At 40.1% G+C, this 21,329-nt stretch overlaps 1 protein-coding gene across 3 annotated transcripts in view; it reads left to right on the plus strand.

Moving 5' to 3' along the window:
- Positions 1-21,329, plus strand: part of MAST1 (microtubule associated serine/threonine kinase 1) — an 89,142-nt gene that overhangs the window by 29,508 nt on the left and 38,305 nt on the right. For 2 of the 3 annotated variants that reach the window (XM_087956954.1, XM_087956955.1), the window contains exons 1-8: positions 1,086-1,317; positions 10,589-10,677; positions 11,822-11,897; positions 14,209-14,287; positions 15,565-15,725; positions 17,335-17,410; positions 20,105-20,314; positions 20,609-20,710. In XM_087956954.1, coding sequence (XP_087813080.1) covers positions 1,235-1,317; positions 10,589-10,677; positions 11,822-11,897; positions 14,209-14,287; positions 15,565-15,725; positions 17,335-17,410; positions 20,105-20,314; positions 20,609-20,710 — 876 coding nt within the window. In that variant the 5' untranslated portion in view covers positions 1,086-1,234. Of the gene's footprint in view, positions 1-1,085; positions 1,318-10,588; positions 10,678-11,821; positions 11,898-14,208; positions 14,288-15,564; positions 15,726-17,334; positions 17,411-20,104; positions 20,315-20,608; positions 20,711-21,329 lie in introns of those variants that run through there. The other variant, XM_026681990.2, reaches the window with a different exon arrangement.

The raw sequence follows: 21,329 nt of genomic DNA on the forward strand, positions 1-21,329 counted from the left end.
CGAATTTCTTCTGTTATCCAAGCTTTGTGCTTTTGTTCCAGTCACTTTGCAGTTGCATGCCCTGGTTCCCTAGCAGTAGCAACTGAGCCCTGTAGCCCATTTTTCAACAGATGTCCAGGAGTCTGATGTGGCCCTTGTTGACCTGGGCGATGAGGAATTTTGTTGATTTCTTCTCATCACTAGTGATGGTAGGTGCCTGGATTGGTTCATGGTGGCTAAACCACTACTGATTTCTAGATCATTAATCCCATAACCATAGGGACTGCTCCTGATAGCCTTCCAGGCCCAGCCACTGTATGACTTCACACAGTATTGGAAAGGTATATGGGTAAAAGTGCCTGTGAACAATGTTGTTGTTGTTGTTGTTGTTGTTGTTGTTGTTGGCTTGATCCCAAGCATCAGATTAACATCCATCTCTAAATGATTTTGTTGAGTCCCACTGACTCAACAAATAATGAATCCTTGTGGAAATACTGTAAGCAGCTTGCATTGACCAAAAAAATCCCTGTCTAGTGACAAGTGTCCCATTTCCCAGATTTAGCATTAAATTGGAGATCAGCTACTATTGGTTAGATGAATCAGCTTCAACCCAGATTGAGCAGTTTAAAATTAAGCAGGCAATTGTGTTCCAACTTTGGGTAGTGTTCCTTGTTTGTTTGTTTTGGTGACAACACCTACAGGATCACATACAGTCAGGCATTTTGTGTGTGTCTAGAGATGTCTATAAGTAATCTTTGGATTTTTATAGCTCAGGACCACTTTGCAATCCAGGTAGTGATATAGTCAGATGTAGCTAAGAAGTAGTGTGTTATTTGTGGAAAAATAGCAGGTATTTGCATGCAGTAGGTCCTTATTCAGGTCCAGTCCTTAACTGGAAGGAATACTGCATGAACCAAACCTTTGTCTTTGTACCGAACAAATGTGTATGTACACAATCCACACCCATTTGCAGAGCACAGACACTTTCAGTGTGTGTTCTAGCACACATTACCACTCATACAGCACCGCCCCCTCACGCCTCCCCCTCCTTGCCCTCTCTCTGTGCCCCTCCCTTCACTCCCTCTATTTCTCTGCTGCTGTCTTCCCCCCTCCATTGCAGTTCTCCTTTCTTCTTCCAAAGGAAAGGTTCCCCCACCCACCCCCACCTCTCCACCCCTGCTCCAGTGGCGCTGAGAAGTAGCTTCAGGGGTAGGCAGCCCTCCCAGACTCACCGCTATGGCCCCCCTGGGGGGTGATGTCTGAGTCCTTGTGGACAGCGCTCTCCAATTTCTCTATGCCCGATTTCCTTGACAGCAACATGTTTCGCCGCACGAAAAGGTAAAACCGGGTACCAAGGGGGAAAGGGAGTGCTGGCCTCCATCCCTCTTCCTCTCCATCCATCGCTAGCCCCTCCCCATTCTCCCCTCTGTTTCTGCTCCTCCATCCTGGCTGCTCCTGTCGCTTTCTTCCCCACCCCTTCTCCTGCTCTCCATCTCTTTTTCATTATTTTCCACTCCTTACTCCTGAGGCATCCTCCTTGATTTTCTGCACAGACTCTAAAGCTATTTGTGTCTGTGTGAGGATGGTGGGGTGTGATTTTTTCCCCCCTCCCTGCAAATCCTGGCCAGGCAGCTCAGGATCCCTGGGGAGGAGGCGGGAGGAGGGGGGGGGGGCTGGCTGCAGTGGCTGGTGGGGATGTGGCGCAGTTCATGGAGCAGGGGTTGGGGGAAGGGCTTGTGAAGAATAGGATGCCATGGCAACAGCCAGGCAATGTATATGAATGGCTACCCAGCCTATGGAGAAGGGGCATGTTCTTCCTCTTGATCTGTCCTTCTCTGCACCTTTCTCCCAGATTCCAGCCCAGGAGTGCCCCATCATCTGAATCCTTTGCTCTGTGACCTGTGTAGGGGTGCTGAACAGCCAGAGGGGGACCTGAGGATGGTGGGGAAACTAGCGAAAGGACTGGAGGGAGGTTGAGAGTACCTGGGACATTACAAGGTGAGGGAGGGGCTGAATTGTAGTAGATGGAGAGATGCAGAGCCATTACTATTGATTTAGAAAGATGGGTGCCTAGAGATTGAAAGGATGGGAGTCAGATGAGGCAGAGATCTGGGCTTCTGCTCTTCATCATGCTCATGCTGCCACAGCTGGCATGGGTTCTGTAGCATTTGGAATGATGGTGTGGAAAACAATTTAAAGCAGCGTAGACTCTTCCCTCTCCCATTCACAACAACTGATAACTGCTGTACAGCAATAATGCGGTTCCTATTGGGATGGGAGGGTAGTGGTGGGTAAAGCCTAGGAATAGATGCAGATGCCATGCTTCTAATGTGCACTATGCACCTAATGCAACCCAACTGCAGGATTGCTAGGCTGCAGAACTGCATTCTTATCTCTGCAGGTCTCTAAGGATTGTGGCACAGCTAATGTTTGCGTTTAGGTCTCCCTGCTGTGCTAACACAGTAGAAATTTACATATTTCCCCTGGAGAGATTCAGTTAACTGTGAATAGGCCCTTTGTTTAAACACATTATCAAATTAGGATGGATTTTGGCAATAACTCAATAAAAAGATAAGATGGGAAAGTGGACATATGAAGGAGATACAAATATGTTGGGGAATGCAAGGGTTTAATTGATATAGATGTATATGGTATAGCTCAGCCTAGTGTCCAGGTGGTTCACAGTAACCCTTTCCATGAAACTACAAAAGTAAAAGACACTTAAACAAAGCAAGTTTAGGCTTTTTTTAAACACAGAATTTCTGGGAGACTTAAACAGCAGAATATCTGTAGCAAAATAAAAAAGCTGAACTGGAGAAGACACAGAGAAATATATTCTGCCCCATTGCTCCCATCTATAGGAAAGCTGCATTCTAAGTTATTCAAGAATTACTTTATTTGAAGAATAATCCTAACTTGTTAATTGGCTGAATGGGTTATTTTTTCCCCTCACATTTTTATTCCTTTCTTGCTTTGAGGAATTCTGAGCAATATATGTAAGGATTATTTCTCAATAGGTTGAACAAGTAGGATAGGCTGAGAACTGAAAGGCTTAATAATTAAGCAGGAATCCAACTGTACTTTGGGCATTGGAATTGGAAAAATCATTTCAGAAAACAGTTCCTGTTATTTTCTTAAATCTTGGCTATGATTTCTTTAAGTGTTTGGAGAAATAACTGCAAATTAAAGGCTACCCCAAATTTAATAGTCACAACCACATCCCTTGTTCATTTTTCTAGTCTTCTTTAACTTGGTGTCCTCCGGATATATTGAATGTAGTGGCATACATCCAGAACAAATGCTTTCTACCTTGTACAACAACAGTATCTCTTGTGTTCGCTAAGGCAGCCTGATTTTTTTCAGCTTTCCATGCAAGCCTGAAAAGAAATGCAGCTCCTTTAATAATTCTTATCATGTCTTTTTCCCCCAAAAAAGAATTGTGCTTGTTCTTGAGAGAATCTGATCTACTTCTTCCTAATCATTTTCAAAATTATCACAGTCCTGTTTGGATCACAACCCCCACCATCCCTAGCCAAAATCTCTATTGGGTATTAGGGCTAGAAAAATTGAAGATACAGTAGCAATCAGGTTTACTCCCATATGAAAGGGTTGGCATGTTAGGCTGTAAAGGTCCAAAGTATAAATGGAAGCAGACTGACAAACATAGAAAGCCACCTCCACCTCTAGAGGTCATCTGGAATTTTACAGTCCAGATAGGGAACATGTATAAAGTATTTCCCAGTACTTCATCAACTATATATATAAAAGCGAAATACCACTCACGCATCGTCACAAAATCTCCAGAACCGTAAAGCCTACAAACTTGAAATTTGGTATGTATGCTCCTCTTGGCTTGTAGGTACTCACTAAGAAAGGACTTTTCGAAATGACCATCAGAGCATTAGTATTTTCTATGTTATTATTAACACGCTCTGATGCTAAGGAGTTCTATTCCCCCTCCCCCACCTGAAAAGAAATCTGTTCCAAATGCAAAACACAAGCAGAGGAGACAAGTTTCAGTTTTAGTTTCACAGCACCAAGCAGCTTTAGTACAGAACAGTTGAGCTAAGCCACGCCCAGGCCCTTGTGTCTCCTTTTTTCTCACACAGTAAATACTGTTTCAGTTTCCAAATAGCTTTCAACTCTCACACACTGACAGGACACTAGCCAGACGAATACCGATGGATGCTGATAAGCAGAAGCAGAATTCCCCTCCCCCTTATTTTCCTCCCCAAAAACTAAACCCAATCACAAAGTTTCGTAGCAAAGCATGGGTATCCAGCTAGTTACCTATATATTCTAATCCTATAAATGAGCATGAAACATACATTGGGAGTTAAATTCAACTTCAGAATAAAAATTCTGGAAGCAGTAGTATGAAAAAAGAGAAGGGACATCCAATTTCACATGTCCTGTTTGTTAAAAAACCAACCCCACTGATCTTTTGCATATGTATGGCCTGAAGCTACACCCTTCTTAAAGCAGTATGGAAATGCTGAATATGAATTGTAAACATGTAATCATATTTACTTCCAGATATGTAAATGAAAGAGTCCTCTCTTCAACGAAGGGTTCACTGTTTTGTCTCAAGTGCTCACTTTAATCTTTTATACATAAATATGCCACATTTTTACAATAATTTCTTTCAGTGCCCCTTAGAAAGTTCAACAAAAATAAAATCAATAAAAACCAACAATTATGATGGTTTGTAATCAGTAAAAGTAATTTATGACATTTTGGCATGGGACTTCTGGGACCGAGGCCTTTTTCCCCTTCCATTGCCATGAAGATGAACTTTCCAAATTATTCCAAACTTTAATTCATTTTTCTCAGCGGAGACAGCTATGAATCATGATGTGAAATCATATAATGATTCATTATATGGTATGTAAGTAACATCTTAAGAAATTATGTAAGGAACCAGTTTATTTTACCCAACCTGACTAATGATTCTGCTATGAAGTGTCCAGTAACATCTTTTCAGACTAAGAAATTTATTAAAATGCATACGCTCACTTCATAAGTTGCATGGCTTGGCTCTTCCTACATTGTCTTTTATGAAGCATATACATTTGTACGAGAGTTTCTATCTCCTGTTTTTGAAAGCTCAATTGAAAACTGAAATTTGAGGGACTGCCTCTCCCCAGTTACATCTGTTCTCCCCATCAGATAGGGCAAGAGAGGCATGCTCAGGCCCTGTCTTTCAGGGAATCACACTTGGTAGGCCTGAGGAGGCCGCTGCACCCACCTTATGGCACATTCTCCTCCCACTCACACACACCTTGAAATGAGGCCAGCGCCATCCGTCCTTAGTTTTCTGAAGTCCCTCAAAATCTGGCTTGGTCATCGGTCCTGTGGGTCTCAGCAGACAGCGAGATCTTGAGGTGGTTCTTTTGCTGATCAGATCTCTTGTTTGCTTTTTTATGATGATTGTGCTTGGACATGTTTATTGTTTTTATTCTCTTTTTTGCTGTAGGCTGCTCAGAGTCTCTTCTTATGAGCTGGGCAGTCATATAAATTTGATTAAAGATGGATAAAAAGCAACAATAAAGTTATATTTTTCCCCATCCAAATTCATTATCCCACTGAAATCTATCTATGCAGCCTCAGAGGATCTGTGGATCCCAGCCTTGCACTGACTGTCAGTAAGCAACTATGTCAAATTCACGTTGTTATTAAAGTATAAATTCCTGAAGAATTTGACTCCAATTAGTATCAAAGGGTATGCTTATTGATACTTACCATTATCAAGGATCCCTGGTTTCAGTTCTACCTGTTGGCATAACCAGAATATGGTTGTGCAGAATAGGGCCTTCTCTGTGCTCATGTCTTATTTATGGTTGTAGAATTACCCCCTAGGAAAAGTCTGTCTGTCTCATCATATTATCAAGTTTTAGATGATACCCATTCACCAGGGTAATTGTACTGAATTTTATCCCAAACCGAATTCTTTTTGAATTGGCATACAATTGCTTTATAGATGATGCATGACAGGGCCAGCATAACCTCTCTATTATCCCCAAGCATTTTGCCTAATGTGGAAGGAAAAAGCACCCTGAGAAACCTGAAAGAAAAAGAGAAAGAAATCCATAGATAGTTTTAGATAGATAACAGTCAATGGGCAAGAAGGTCTTTGCAGACAGACAACGCCCCTCCCCCTTCAACTGATCTATAGATATGTCATCAAATTGAAGAGAAATTTTCAGATGTAGAGATGCATAATCATAGATGATCTAGGACAGGGTGTCAAACTTGATTTCATTGAGGGCTGCATCAGGGTTGTGTTTGACCTCAGGGGAGGCGTGGCCAGTGGGGCGTGGCCAGCTTGATGTCACTCATATCGGGGCAGGGGGCGCCTGTGGTCCAAGCACTCTGCCAGCGAAAACAGGCTCCCGAGCTCCGTTTTCAGCTGGGATGGTCTCCTGCAACCCTCTGCTAGTGAAAATGGAGCTCAGGACAGCCACGCTGACACTCCTGATCCAGGGTGTTTTGTTCCTTGTGGTGGAATCAAGTTCAACCCACAGGAAAAATCTTCTATAGTACCTTGACTGAGATGAATATTTCAATCAAAAAGCAAGAGCAGTCCTGAGTGTGTGCTCTGACACCAAGCATGTTTGTTTCTTCAAGGATTGTTTAAGGGACCTTTCTATCGTTTTCTCTCCACTGCTTCTGATGGTTGGGGAAATCTATGAAAAATGGAGTGAGTGTGTTTATATGTGTGTGTGTGTGTACATACTTTATATGTTCCTTAACAGTTTTCCTTGTTTTCCCCCCCACCCTTCTACTGTCCAGATGTTTGATTAATCAGAATAATCAGAATCAAGTGTACTATTTGGAAATCATAAGGGTTGACTTATAATACCATTAAGTAATTTAGAATGAAACATTTGTATAGATCAGTCACACATCAGGATTTTTATAGCTTCCAGTAATAGTAATTGCTATTGAGTAGGATTCCATAAGTCTCCCCTTGATCATAACCATTCTTACAGATACTCATAACCGGTCACCTTCATTTTATCACCGCAGAAAGTCCTTCCTTCCCTCTTGCCTCTCAATTAATTGAAGAGGATGAAAGGTTGGCTGAGTGTTTGCTCATTTGCAACAAAGTTTGGAAAAACTGGGGCGGGGGGGGGTGGAAGAGACCTGTCTTTTTTTCCTATCTCAGTGCAAAAAAAAAATCTCTCCCCCTCCCCCAAATATTTCATGCTTGTCCAAGGCTTCAAATAAGGAAAAGGAAGTTGCTGGAAATTCTGTTTGGCTAACAAGTGGTGACTTGATTTTTAATGGTATTATTTGATATAAATGATTCTTCTTATGGCTGTTCTTTTATAGCTATGCTATAAAATATAAATCATTTTTTTATGTATAATACAGGTACTTCTCGATTTACAACCATATGTTTAGTGACTGTTTGAAGTTCCAGTAACACGGAAAAAGATGTCAATTTTTCACACTTACAACCATTTCAGCATCTTTCTGGTCATGTGATCGAAATTCAAATGCTTGGCAACTGGCACGCATTTATTATGGTTGCAGTGTCCGGTGTTCTGTGATCACCTTTTGCAACCCTCTGACAAGCAAAGTCAGTGAGGAAGCCAAATTCACTTAACAGCTGTGTTACTAACATAACCACTGCAGTGATTCATTTGACAATTTTGCAAGAAAGATAGATCGTAAAATGGGACAAAAACTCAGCAATTGTCTTGCTTAGCAATGGAAATTTTGGACTCAATTGTGGTCATAAGTCTAGGACTACCTGTACACAATGAAAAATATTTTTAAGATAGCTGCTCCTCACAATTCAATGTGAGAGTTTATTTTTGCAAAGGATTCTGCATTTATTTACAAATGTTAATACTGTAGGTCTCAGGCAATAGAAAACACCATGTTCGAGGCCTTGGAAAGTTCTGCCAGTTCAACTTCGAGAGGACTTTAAGGTGCTAAATAATTCCTTCTAACGCAGGGACCTCCAACCTTGGCAATTTTAAGCCTGCTGGACTTCAACTGGCTGGGGAATTCTGGGAGTTGAAGTCCGCCAGGCTTAAAGTTGCCAAGCTTAGAGACCCCGGTTCTAATGCTTTAGGACAGTGTCCCCAACCTTTCCAGCTCTGTGGAACAGCAGTGGTGGCGGGGTGGTGGTGGATTTGTGTGCATGCCCGCCACTTCCACTAGTAGAGCTTCACACACATGCCTGCCCTTGAGCAGAGTTGAGGACCTATGCCTAAGCATGTATTGGAGCAGCTATTGTGATCCCACCTATGTTTGCTGAGAAGCCATGGGTACTGGACCAACATCTCAAGGGCATCAAGTTGGGAAATTGTGCTATACCCATGTGAAAAATATTCCTTAGTGGCCTCTCATGATTAGTCACTCAAGATATCCAAAAACAGAAATATTGCAAACCATTCAACATTACCATGTTTGTGATGCCACAGCTTTTCTTGGACATGTAGGCTGTTAGATGTGATACATCTTAAATGTATGGAAAATATATTTAAATTACAGTTGTTCACAAAGCATTATTGCCCGGAATATCACATTCTGATATTGTTTAAGGAAGAAGAAGTGCATAGAAGACTGATGGAGAGAACATAAAAAATTAAATGCATTAGTTTTTATTTCCTTGTGTCTGATCAGAATATAGGTTTATGACGTGTACCTTCCCTCTCTTCACAGGTCTGTTTTTCAGTAAAGTAGTATAGAAGAGCAAACTGCATTGACATTTTTTTCTTATTGCAAATACTTCCTGCCCTTTTCCTGTTCAGGTTGTTCATATTTTGTCAGCTTGGAATTGCAACATGTAGTAGATATCAGGACTGCTGCACATCAGCAAATAATAGCTCACAATAAATGACCAGACAATCTCTGAGCTGCCATGCAACCTGAGGATCTGACAGCAGTAGGCTTGGGCAGACATCCAGCCTTGTCTAAAGCTAGTAACCTACACCGTAGTGCTTTTGCAATACTGAATAAGAGCTGGCAGAATAGTGCCAAAATCCAACCACTTGCACCTGAGGAACTGCAAAGTAATCCTAGCTGGTTCTTGTGCACATCTAAATGATACCAGCCCAAATTACATACTGTCTATATTCTGGCAGACGATCTTTCTTTTGAGTGCTTTGCTTATTGTCTATTTTGCATTATATAATATGACAATTACTCAGTCTCATCATGGGAAGTTGTGACGTGTGGAATTGAGTCTTCTATGCCAGTGGTGGCTAACTTTTTTGGGCTCCTGTGCCAAAAATTTTGTGCGCGGTTGCACACTCGCGCTCGTGTGCCAGGACTCAGAAGGCAATGCGCCCTCCCCCACGCCCCCTACGCATGCACGTGCAATCACCCACCCCGCCACCCCCTTACCTGCACTGTGCCTCACAGCTGATTTTCGGCCGGTTTGAGGCCTTTTTCGGCTTCCCAAAGGCTTGAGGAAGGCTTCTGCAAGCTTTGCAGGCCAAAAACTAGCCCCATTTTGTCACTTTCTGTTTTTCCGAAAATACCGGAAGTGATGAAATAGGGCTAGTTTTCGGCCTGGAAAACTTGCAGAAGCCTGCAGAAGCTTTCCTCAAGCCTTTGGGAGGCTGAAAAAGACCTCAAACTGGCTGAAAACCAGCTGTGAGGTGCGCACATGCACAGTGAGGTAAGTTTGCCTGCAGCTCGCGTGCTGGCACAAATGGCTGTGCATGCCACCTGTGGCATGCATGCCATTGGTTCGCCATCACGGTTGTATGCCATGGGTGGAAGGCACTAATAGTAACTTTAGGAAGAGAAAGTAAGGCTGCTAATCATGCTTACAAATGTTATTTATTGATTATTTAAAATGTTTGTTCTGCCTTGCTCTGCTATTGTGAACTGAGCTTCTTAAACAGCCAGTGCCCTCCTGTTTGTCTTTCAGGGGAGAAAAAAGCTGAAAATCTGGTGGTTCTAGTTGTCTAGAATGGATCCAAAATTTAGAAAGTGAAAAAAATATATGTGAGAGAGTGCAAGAAAGAGAGAGTCTAGTACTTAGAGCTCCAGTTGGAAGACAGGTTGAAGGAATGAGGGAACTTGATAAATCGTTCCACTTCTGCACCATCTATTGATAAGTCCTTTCCATTTGTAATGCCCTTCCATTGATGTAGATTTGCATCATACGTCATGCTGGGTCCCTGGCAGTAACCTTTCTTCTTGTAGCTTCTCTTGAGAAGTAAAACTTGATGAACAAAACTGGCCTGACCTCAGAAGGAGGTCATACTTCACTTATACAAAAGAGAGGTCTCGGGTTCACTCCTCAGCTTCTACAGTTAACAGAGTTCAAGCAGCAGGGCTGGGAAAATTGTCAGCTTCAGACCTAGTAAACAAAACAAGCAACATTGTGTAAGGCAGATCAATGGTCTGACTCAGTGGAACAATCCAACTTCATATTTCATTGCTGAGCTAATAATCAAGTGGGAGATTGCAAAAGGTAACCATCTGCTACAGTTTGGAGTAGTCCATCAAATTGAGCTGGAGATAATTAATTGGCCAAATTTTCCATCTGTGGTCTTCTAAGGAGCTTGCTTCCTGGCTGGCATTCTTTATCCATGCACACCCTGATTTAGGCCTTTCTTCTTTCCTGCTCTTTGTACAGCTGCCGAACCAGTAACAGAAAAAGCTTGATCCTGACAAGTACATCACCAACGCTGCCACGACCTCACTCTCCACTCCCAGGTCATATTGGTGAGTTAGGCCCTTGGCCCTCCTTCTTCCAAGAATCCCAGCCTTGAAGTGCCTGCTGTAAGATTGTGTATGAGCCACAAGAAAATTCCAGACATTTTAAGTCCTGCTTTTCTGTTCTTGCTTAGACAGGAACAGGAAGTCATTCTTTAAATAAGCTGCCTGTTTAGACTGAATAAGTTACTGAGAAAGAACATCTTGTATCCCAATTGTTAATGCCCCTATCCAGGAATCATTCAGTGTCCTTTAAAAATAATAATCAAAATCTTTGTCTTTTAATCTTTGCTCTGTCCCTTGTTTTTAAAGTGTGAGATTCCTTCTCATTGTCAGAACTGACCAAAATGTGATTTGTGTGTGTGTGTGTGTGTGTGTGTGTGTGTGTGTGTGTGTGTGTGTGTGTTGGGGGAGGGGAGTGTTCCATAATTTTATGTTGTACCTATTTGCCATAGTGAGGCAAAATGTCCACAGAAATCTGAATTTATGCTCACTTACACCTTATTCATCTTTATGATTTTATCTGTGTGTTTAGCAGCAAGCATAAAACATTGACTCCCAAGCAGGCCTATGAAAAGTATTCAGAAGCAGTTTTGGTCTTAAGTGGTGCATCCACCTTACTGTAATTCTCTACACCCTATTCCTCCTTTGTTTTTTCATTATTTTATGTATCCAGGGCATCTGCCTTTTTATTCCACATATTTATTTACATAATGGGCTATACTGTATAACCATCTTATCCATCTTCTAACTCTCTGAAGTCTGTCCACTGGCCTGATTTTCTATCTTTCCTCTAATTAGTTTCTAATCCACCATTTAACACTCGTTCAACAATCTATTGCTGTGTTTGGGCCATTGGTCCGTCCGTCCATCCATCCATCCATCCATCCATCCATCCATCCATCCATCCATCCATCCATCCATCTGTTTCTTGGCTTCCTTCTGTCTTCTGTTTTCATATTTAACAAGCTTCTCTATGCCTTTTTCAATCTTGCTAGGTAATTGTTGTAGTACCATCTTGACTGATTTTTCAAACTCTAGAATTTGCTGGCTCCTGGAAATAGATTTGATTTGGTCATACATAGTCAATAGTAGCCTCGTAGAGCAACATGTTGATTTTATTTTGTATGTTCCTACCCTGTCCTGTCCGCAGGTAGCAGTCCCCTGGACAGTCCTCGGAATTTCTCCCCCAACACGCCAGCCCACTTTTCCTTCGCTTCTTCCCGCAGGTAAGAGGAGCCCTCCAACTCTGGGACTCAAGAGAAACATGAATTGCATAGAAGATTCACTGGGCATTCATCCTTTATAGTCCTTTACCTATCCGTTGTTAGCAGTCCACAAGAACCTGCTGTAACTGTAATATTTTCTCCATAGAAAAGTGGCATGCCAGAATTAGAGAGAGAAAGCTACTGGCCTACCTCTGGAAAACAACAAAAAAGCCAACCTTTTTATATTAAAAAAAGACCAAACTTCTATGCACTTTTTATTTACAGCCTTGGGTATTTGCCTCTTTCCTTCTAATGCCCACCACTTCCTTTGGTGATGCCTGGTCTTTAGAATTCAAGCCTGCCATTATAATACAAGAATTAGACCATTCTCAGCCACAACCTTCCCATATTTGGTGGTCATGTTATTGGTTCATTCAGCTTCTTGGCTCTTGTAATCTTTGAAGGAGAATGCAGGATTTTGGCTATTGTTCTAGTATATGATTTATTAAGCCATCCCATCAGGGACATTTGAGGTTATGGAAGAACTTCCCATCTGCTCCCTACTTCCCATCTGCTCTCTGCTCTTTTTATAGACAGGCACATACAACTTCTCCTGCCCACCTCCACCCACAAAACCAAAGGAACAGACTGTGAGGTTCCATCAGGTCCTTAGCAAAATATTGAGTAAATCCTTTCTATGTTGTTTACATATTTTTGTTCTGCAATTTTTTGCATTGCGCCTAAAGGCATGAGTGCTTTTATAGCTTAAATTGCTTTCTATTTGTAAAGCCTATGCTTGATAAAGTTTATGTAATCAAATTAGATGGAAGAGATTAGAATTATATAACTGCAATCTGGTACACTGTGAATTATTGATATGGTTAATTGATAGTAAAAAGGGGAAGTATAACCCAAATTACAGTCATTATTATATCACAAAGATTTTTTCTGACAGAATGTTCTACATTTCTGGGCGCTTGCTTAAAAATTCTTGAGCCACATGAACATCTTACAGCAGGAAAGAACACGTATGTGCTTGTTATTACACATTTTCGTGGATAGATTGATTTTTACATATATTTTCTTAAATGGCCTTTTTTGGAGGCCATGCAGATTCATACTGGACAGCATGTAGCCAAAGATGTTTGATATATAGGACTTGTAGGACTGGAAATCAACTTTGCAAGCAAATTCATGAACCTTTGGATCAAAAGTTTGCGTAAAAATGTTCAGTACTAAAATAGTTTTACCAACATATTGACAGATTTGGGCTGGTGACACAGTATAACCCTGGCGGGTCAGGATGAACAAATGTACCAGGGAAGAGAGGTGTAAATTCATGCTGGAATATAAGAATATTGACTCTTTGGTTTAATATTTCCAATCTAGTGCTTTCCATGTGAGTGGAATTGCTATCCCATTCGATCAATATGACCAATGCCAACTCATCTGGAAGTATCAGTTTAGGGAAGGCTGCTTTAAGCGCTACTGTGCAATTTTGGAGACAAAAAAGCAGATTTACATTTATTTGGTGAGGATTTATTACAGGTTGGGGCTCACTCATCAATATTTTATGGTTAATAGATGAGTGACGTGGTAATTGTCATCCATTCTTAACCATCTCATAGCTTCCCTGTGCTGCATTTGTCTTATTTGTTGCTGCATAAAATCTTTTTTTAACAGAATAAAAGCATGACTCTCCACAGCTGTTGATGGCCTTAGCATTAATCTTATACAATTTAAATCAGCTCCTAGGTTTTCATATGACCAAGATTTAGAGGGCAAGTAAATCTTTATCATAGCTCAGCATTAACTCAGCTTAACACCTTGTGGTGGGTGCTGTTTCTAACTTACTTTTTAGGATCTTTGATTTCCTAGATTAAAAACATTTAGGATTAAACTAGCTTTTGTAACATACATTTTCTTAAGAATCTGTTCAATAGCCCAGAATCTTCAAAGAAGCTAAATTTGATAGATATTACTGTAAGTTATTTATAGTAAATGACATTTCAGCAAATAAGGCACAATTGACCGAACTTGTATTTATGATAAAATTGCTTTTTCTAATCAGGATTAATTCTGCCTTTTACTCTTAAGTATTAAAGTCACTTAAAGTTTAATGACATCTGGAGCATTACAGTGATATTAAGATAATGATACATGTGATGATGGAACGTGTGTGAAAAGCAGCAGTTCTATACTTACATCCCAGTGATAATAGTGCATATATCACAGCATTTGCCCAGTGATGTTGCCACACACATTATGTGATTTGCCCAACCTCATCCTATCTTGACTATTCCCACTTTTATATTCACCCTGTTACTTTCAGGGCAGATGGCCGGCGTTGGTCTTTGGCTTCCCTTCCATCATCTGGATATGGAACCAACACTCCAAGTTCTACAGTATCAGTAAGATAAACAAAAACTTTCTAGATAAAAGAGCTCTTTTATAGGCCAGTATTGCTTATGAAACACTGTGCCCAGAGAACTAGAAATAATGTATGTGTTCAGAAGAAATTGTTAAAACCAGCTCACTCATCACCAGAGGACAACTGCTCATACAAACTACACCATCAAGAAAGTTTTATATGCCGTAAACTCTGCATAATGCGAGTCATCCAAGGGCCAGGGAAAGAGAATGATACAGTCTCTGCTGTTAAGGCACATTAGTGCACTTCTAGGGAAAATGTTTACACAATGTGAAGCTCTCTGATTTGATAAGTGAGATAATGGAACGTAGGGAACAGATTGGATCTGCCTGCTCCCTCTAATTCCATAGAGTTGGCTGCAGTCACATGTATACTCCATTACAAATGATTCACTGTTTATAATGCCATTTGAACTTCTTGGTGACAGATAAACATGTGTTTAATTTTCATGTGCAAATCATGTGGGTAGCATGCCAGTGGCCCTACTTCAATTTCTTTTGACTGCTAAGGAGAAGTAGGCTTACCACCAAAAATACAAAGAGTCCTGTTGGTACTGAACTGCATAAGCCAGCGATCTGACTTGATGTGAAGAGCTCTAGATTGATTGCAATATACAGTATGTACAGGTAGTTCTCGTCTTATGATCACAATTGAGCCCAAAATTTCTACTGCTAAATGAAATATTTGTTCATTTTGCCCCACTTTACGACTTTTCTTGCCACAGGTGTTAAGTGAATCACTGCAGTTGATAAATTTAATAACATGGTTATTAAATGGATCTGACTTCTCCATTGACTTCACTTGTCAGAAGGAGGTCCCAAAGGGTGATCACGTGGCCCTGGGACACTGCAACCGTCATAAATATGAGTCAGTTGCCAAGCATCTGAATTTTGATCACGTGACTAAGGGGATGCTGCAATGGTCATATGTGTGAAAAATGGCCATAGGTCACTTTTTCAGTGAAGTTGTAACTTTGAAAGGTCAACCAAATGATCTATTGTAAGTCAAGGACTACCTGTAATTAGTAGTTGGATTATATTTTGCTTTTTGCCAAGTATTGTGAGAATGTATTGGAAAACTGAGCATACCATATAGAGGAATTGGAGAAATCTCAGAAATAGCTGTACTTCAGTGTGAAGTCACACACACACACACACACACACACACACACACACACACACACAAATGATAGAGCTGCTGCATCTCAGCATTGATGAATGGCCACATAGCCAACTCTGCCCCTTCTGTTCCTCACAGTCGTCCTGCTCTTCCCAAGAGCGCCTTCACCAGCTGCCTTATCAACCAACTGTGGATGAGCTGCACTTCCTGTCCAAACATTTTGGCAGCACTGAGAGTATAACCGATGATGATGGAGGGCGGCGGTCTCCCGCAGTGCGGCCCCGGTCCCGGAGCCTCAGGTAAGGATGGAGCAGCCAAGACAAGCCTAAACAGCAATACTTTTTACATTATGATGTACAAAGAGAATCTGCTTTCTATTTTTTTTCCCTCTGCATGACCACTTCTGTATGATGTACTTTCTTTTTTCTGTCCCTGATCAACCCTGAAGGGACACTTTTTGCCAAAGAGTTTAAAACAACCCCCCTTCTGGAATCTTACAACAACTATATATTTAAGCAAGTTAGTGATGTCTACCACAATTTTACAAATTGAAACAGTTAGAGATGCTTCTTTGCAACCAGACCTAAAATCTATAGGACTGTTATGAAGTATGGGTATATATCTCTTAAGTAATTTAGGGTACTCCTCATCCCTAAAATAGCATCATCCAAAGCAAGGATGATCTACTTTTGAAAGGGCAAATATGATAGTTTTAAGGAATGAATTTAGTTTTGTAAAAGAGAAAATGGAATGGAAGAGAACATGCCATATCATTTATCACAAAATAATTACAAAATATCACTTATACTAGTAAATATGAAATATGTTGCAGTTCACATTTTCGAAGAGACAGCCTTATGTACACTTATCAAAGTCCCATTAGCTCTTACTTCTGAAAAGATCAGTTTGCTATTCTGATATGAGCCAAACGGGAAGCGTGAAAGAAAAGTTAAATTAACTGTATTGAAAGGTTCCTGCTGTATAATTAGTGAAATACATCTATAATCAAAGGGCTCTATTGCAATTCTGTTCTACTAGCCTTCCCAATTTACTCTCTTCCAGATATGTGGTAGTACAGTTTCCAGAATTCCATGCTACATCTGAGGAACAATAGGTTGGGGAAGGATGCCCTATTGTTTCCAAAGTGGATGCAATATTTTTACAATATGGCCTATATTATTACGCACAATCGTAATCAAAGGTTAAACTTTCAGAATAGAAGAGGGATCTCATTTTGTAGGTTTCACCTTTTATTGCAGTCGTACCTGGTGTAGATGGTAATCTGGACATAAGATGGGGGTTATCATTGCATGTTTTTCCATCCCACCCTTATCCCAGCTTGTTACCTATTGTTGACCCTTGATTTTGTGCACTGTTTTGCTGGTGTGTAATGATTACTGATTGTGGAAGTGAGTGTACTAAGAGTAGAGTTATTTGATGTTGTGGGTCTACTTTGCTTTTTTCCTAGACTGAGCAGTTGACTCCACATGCAAAATACTGGCTCATTAGGATGGATGTGCATTTGGGTTAAGCACACACTTAACCAGAAAATTGTTTTCAGTGCTTACAACAATGTTACACAAAAAGTATTCCTTGGATCATCCTTCCTTCCCATGCACACAGTTTCTTTTTTTCCAATCATCTAATGTCAGAAGGCAGGGCTTTGTTTAAAATACTACTATTGTTAAATAGTTTAGAGTGATAAACCTGTGGAAATTTATATAGGTATCGTTTAGTTAGTACATACCTAGTTGCCGTCTCTGCAATACAGTATATACCACCTCAACTGAATAAAGCAAAATAAACATGGCATGAGATTTTCAAATAAAATTGAGGGAAATAGAAAGTGTAAAGAAATGGAAAAGACTTATCACCAAGAACTGATTCATGATTTTTTATTTTTTGCAGCCCGGGCCGGTCTCCATCCTCCTATGACAATGAAATAGTAATGATGAATCATGTTTATAAGGAGCGATTCCCCAAGGTGAGGGTTGAGTAAAGAGAGCCTAATCACTGAAGCTCAAACTGTTTTACACAGGGGTGGGGTGGGGGGAGCAGCAGCCAAGCTGCAGGCAGAAAGATTGGGTCCATCCCAACTTCTTTTTTTTTTTTTAAACAAGTTTTTATTAGCTTTTAAAGACAAACAAAACATAAACCTTATACACATTAAACCTCTTTCCCTTGTGAATTTTTACAAGGCAGATAATACAATATTTTATACAATGTGATTTTAATATTTCTTCTCATTAAATTTAATCATCATATTCATATTTCCCTCTGTCTTGTTTACAATTATTCTCCTCCGCTTTCCTCCAAGGTTTTACCAGCTCTCACATAAACAGAAACACACAAAACACATAAAGTAAAACTTCTTTTTCAAAAAAGTAGCTTGGCCCCGGATTACCACTCTTTGTATGGACTTCAATTAAATTCATATTCATCTTATATGCCATTACCTATCTTAATTACCATTCTGTAATTTCTTTGTAGCTTCTCCCCGCTTTCCTCTCTTCTTAATTCTATTTTGTTTATTAACTTAATTTAAATCATTATATTTCTATCCTTTGTCCATTATTTTCCAATTATCTATATATTTCATTCCCCATAGTAAAATAAAAAAATTTCTCCTGAAATCACAAATCAAAGTATGATGCCTTTCCATCGCACCTCTAAATTAACATTTAAGGTAACTCCAAATTCCCTATTTGATTCTGCTTAGTACATACTACTTACAAAAGAAAAAAGAAAAAAATAGTGAATCCATAACATAATTAAATATATCATCAAACATTAAATCTCATAACATTTCAATTATCTATTTCAAAAGCAAGTATCACAATAATATATTCATACTAACATCCACGCAATAATCAATTAAGCTCTACATTTAAACTAAATATTTTAAACCTTATTTTATTAAATCTTAAATTCTACCATTATTAAACTTTTAATATTTTAGTCTTTACTCAGATCTTATAAAGTTATAATTTTTATTTTTAATACAAATACTACAATACTATCATATGTACCTTGCAGAATCCTTTTAAAACCAAATTATATTACCCTTTATCCCTAAAAACCATTTCTTTTTCACATCTTGTTTAATGCCCTCGTGGCCTTTTCCCCCTTCTTCCTCCCTGTCTTATCCCATCTGGTCTTTTTACCCCCTTAACTTCCCCTCTCTGTTGTATTTCTCTTCCCCTTTTGCTTTCTAACCTCATATTGATTTTGCATCTTATTTTCTTCTTTCTTAAATATTTTTTAAGTCTTATATCCTTTCCCCCTTTCTTTCTTCTTTCTTTCTTAAGCACCTCTATGGGTTCATTAAAGATGGCTTCTTCTTCTTCATCTTCTTCCATCAATTGTTGTATTTGCTGATAAGTAGCAAGCGCCATTTCTAAAAAGCAAAAATTTGCCCCGCATCATCTTTCTTTATTTTGCCATATTCCTCTCTCAGTTCATCAGCAGATAAAATCATTGTAAATCCTCTTCTTTTTCTTAAAACAGCCAAAGATATTTCCAAGCTTAAAGCAAGTCCCAAAGTCCCAAAGTCACCAAACAATCCAAACAAAGCACAAAGTTCTTCCCTTCTTCCTGGGTTAAAATCAGTTGCAAAGGGAGAAAAAGAAAGCCAGTCTGTATTTTAAGTTCTTATTGCAGTAACTTCCAATCTCTAAAAACTTCCAGGCATCTCCTTCAACAGAATCTTAGTATAAATTTTCCTTTGTCCTCTCCCTTCCCATTTATAACCAGAAGCTTTAGATTTTTACCTTTTATAGAATAGTAGTATTTTCAGCATTCATTCGTTAATTCCATGTGGAAGGAGAGTAAACTTTCGCTTGAAACACTTTCACTCGCCGCTTGCCAATCTCTTCTGAAACAAAGTATCTTTCAAACAAAAAACCAAATCTCAAATTTCAGGGTGTTAAATATATCCTCTAATCCCAGTTCAGCCAAAATAACTTTCGCTTCAAAATTTCTCCTTCTTCCTCCAGCACGATCTTATCCGGTTGCTGACTTCTTTGTGGCGGCCATTGCTGACCGCCGCTGGACCGACTTGAGAAAAGGAGGTTGTGCCGGGTGGGAAGGGGTCTGCGAATACCCCAACCCTTGTCCGGATCCTCCCTATCTTCGGTTGCCTCTACGGGCAACCTTATCCTCCGGACCCGTCTGGGTCGGAGGAACCAAGCGCAGCTAGCGCGGGGGGATCGCAGAGATCGCGAAGCCCCACCGCCTCCGCCGACAAACTGGAAGTCACGGGTCCATCCCAACTTCTTATTTTTGACATTTAAATTAATTTGAGAATGAACAGAATCACTTTAGATTTTATTTTTCTCCTGAATATTTTAATATTCCAAGAAAAGAATTGAGAAAAGAGACAAAGTCAGAGGACAACAAGTTTATTGATACTAGAATAGAACGGATACTTTTTTATTTAAGAAAACAGCTTTAATATCCTGAATAATTCCCTTAAAGAAGACAGTAATAAAGGAATGGATTTATGATCTCCCTCTCTCCCCCCCCCTCTCATAATCTGGACAGTGTAGTTAATACAGTGTAAAGTTTGAGGGTAAAGATTCTCAAATTCTTTTCTGGGCTTAAAAAAAGGGGGCTTAGTCTGAATTATTGGGGCTGTCTTTTTTTACCTTATGCAAGAATTGTTTCTTACCCCCAATAGGCCACAGCGCAAATGGAAGAGAAGCTACAAGATTTCATTAAATCCTATGAGCCAGACAGTGTGTTGCCTTTGGCTGATGGGGCGCTCAGTTTCATCCACCACCAAGTCATTGAACTGGCACGAGACTGTTTGGCCAAGTCTCAGGAGGGTCTCATCACTACTGTCTATTTCTATGAGTTGCAAGAGAACATGGAGAAGCTGTTGAAAGATGTGAGTGTCAGTAGCCCAGGAAATAAAATATCAGAAATATTAATAAAACTTATAGGCAGCATGGTTCAAAAGGGGTCTGAAAAATCAAGTTGGCTTGGAGTAGCCTCTATGAGGAAAAAATAGATTTAAGTGATGGAAGCTGGAAAGGCCACTTACATGATATGCCTAGTCAGCCGATGGAATTAGAGGCTCCGATAATGAGGTCATAGAGAGGCAGCTTTGATAAGTGCTATGGTCTTTCATAATGGCAGGCTAATTCCTCCACTAATGAGCCATCTCTTCTGTTGCTTGTAGGCTTATGAACGCTCTGAGAGTGAAGAGGTGACCTTTGTCACTCAACTGGTGAAGAAGTTACTCATTATCATCTCCCGTCCAGCTCGCCTACTAGAATGCCTGGTGAGGCATAGAAGGGTGGAGTGCATGCATATGTGTGGGTATGCTTTGAATCAGCAGGACCCAAAGTGTGTGCCCCTGTTGTTGATAGATTTTTATATACGAACATATCATAAGCCTATCTTAGTGACTATATAACATCCCACACAGGGAAGATCAGCACATAATTAACAGGTATGGAAATGGCAGTATTGGCGTTAGAAGAAGATTGTTATGATTTTGGTCTTCCTTTCTCCTTGTTTATATGTCATTAGGCCTTAAAATTTGCTTGTGATATTCTGGAGTCACTGTGGGCTGCACAGTTACTCCACACACCCTATTCTTAAATGCACTGACACAAAGATAGATAAAGGGACAAATCTACACAAATCTTCTACTTTCTTGCAGCTCTCTTTGCTGCACTGAATTCAGAAGAAAGGTGAGTGAAGGGCTCCCCTTGTCCTAGCAACTGAGATGGTAAGCGAGGTAGATTATAGCTCACCTGGTTCAGCTGTCTTCCATTCATGCATGCATATGAATTGTCATGGTCTTTATTTTGAGCAGATACAGATCAAAACAGCGGTTATGGGCAGAAGTGGTTTATGGGATTTAAGAGCAAGAAAAAGCCAAAGCCTCAACCCTA

This window comes from Notechis scutatus, chromosome 2 (genome assembly GCF_049901735.1).
Source record: "Notechis scutatus isolate UNSWTSFEM ecotype Mainland chromosome 2, rNotScu1.2, whole genome shotgun sequence".
Taxonomy (NCBI): domain Eukaryota; kingdom Metazoa; phylum Chordata; class Lepidosauria; order Squamata; family Elapidae; genus Notechis; species Notechis scutatus.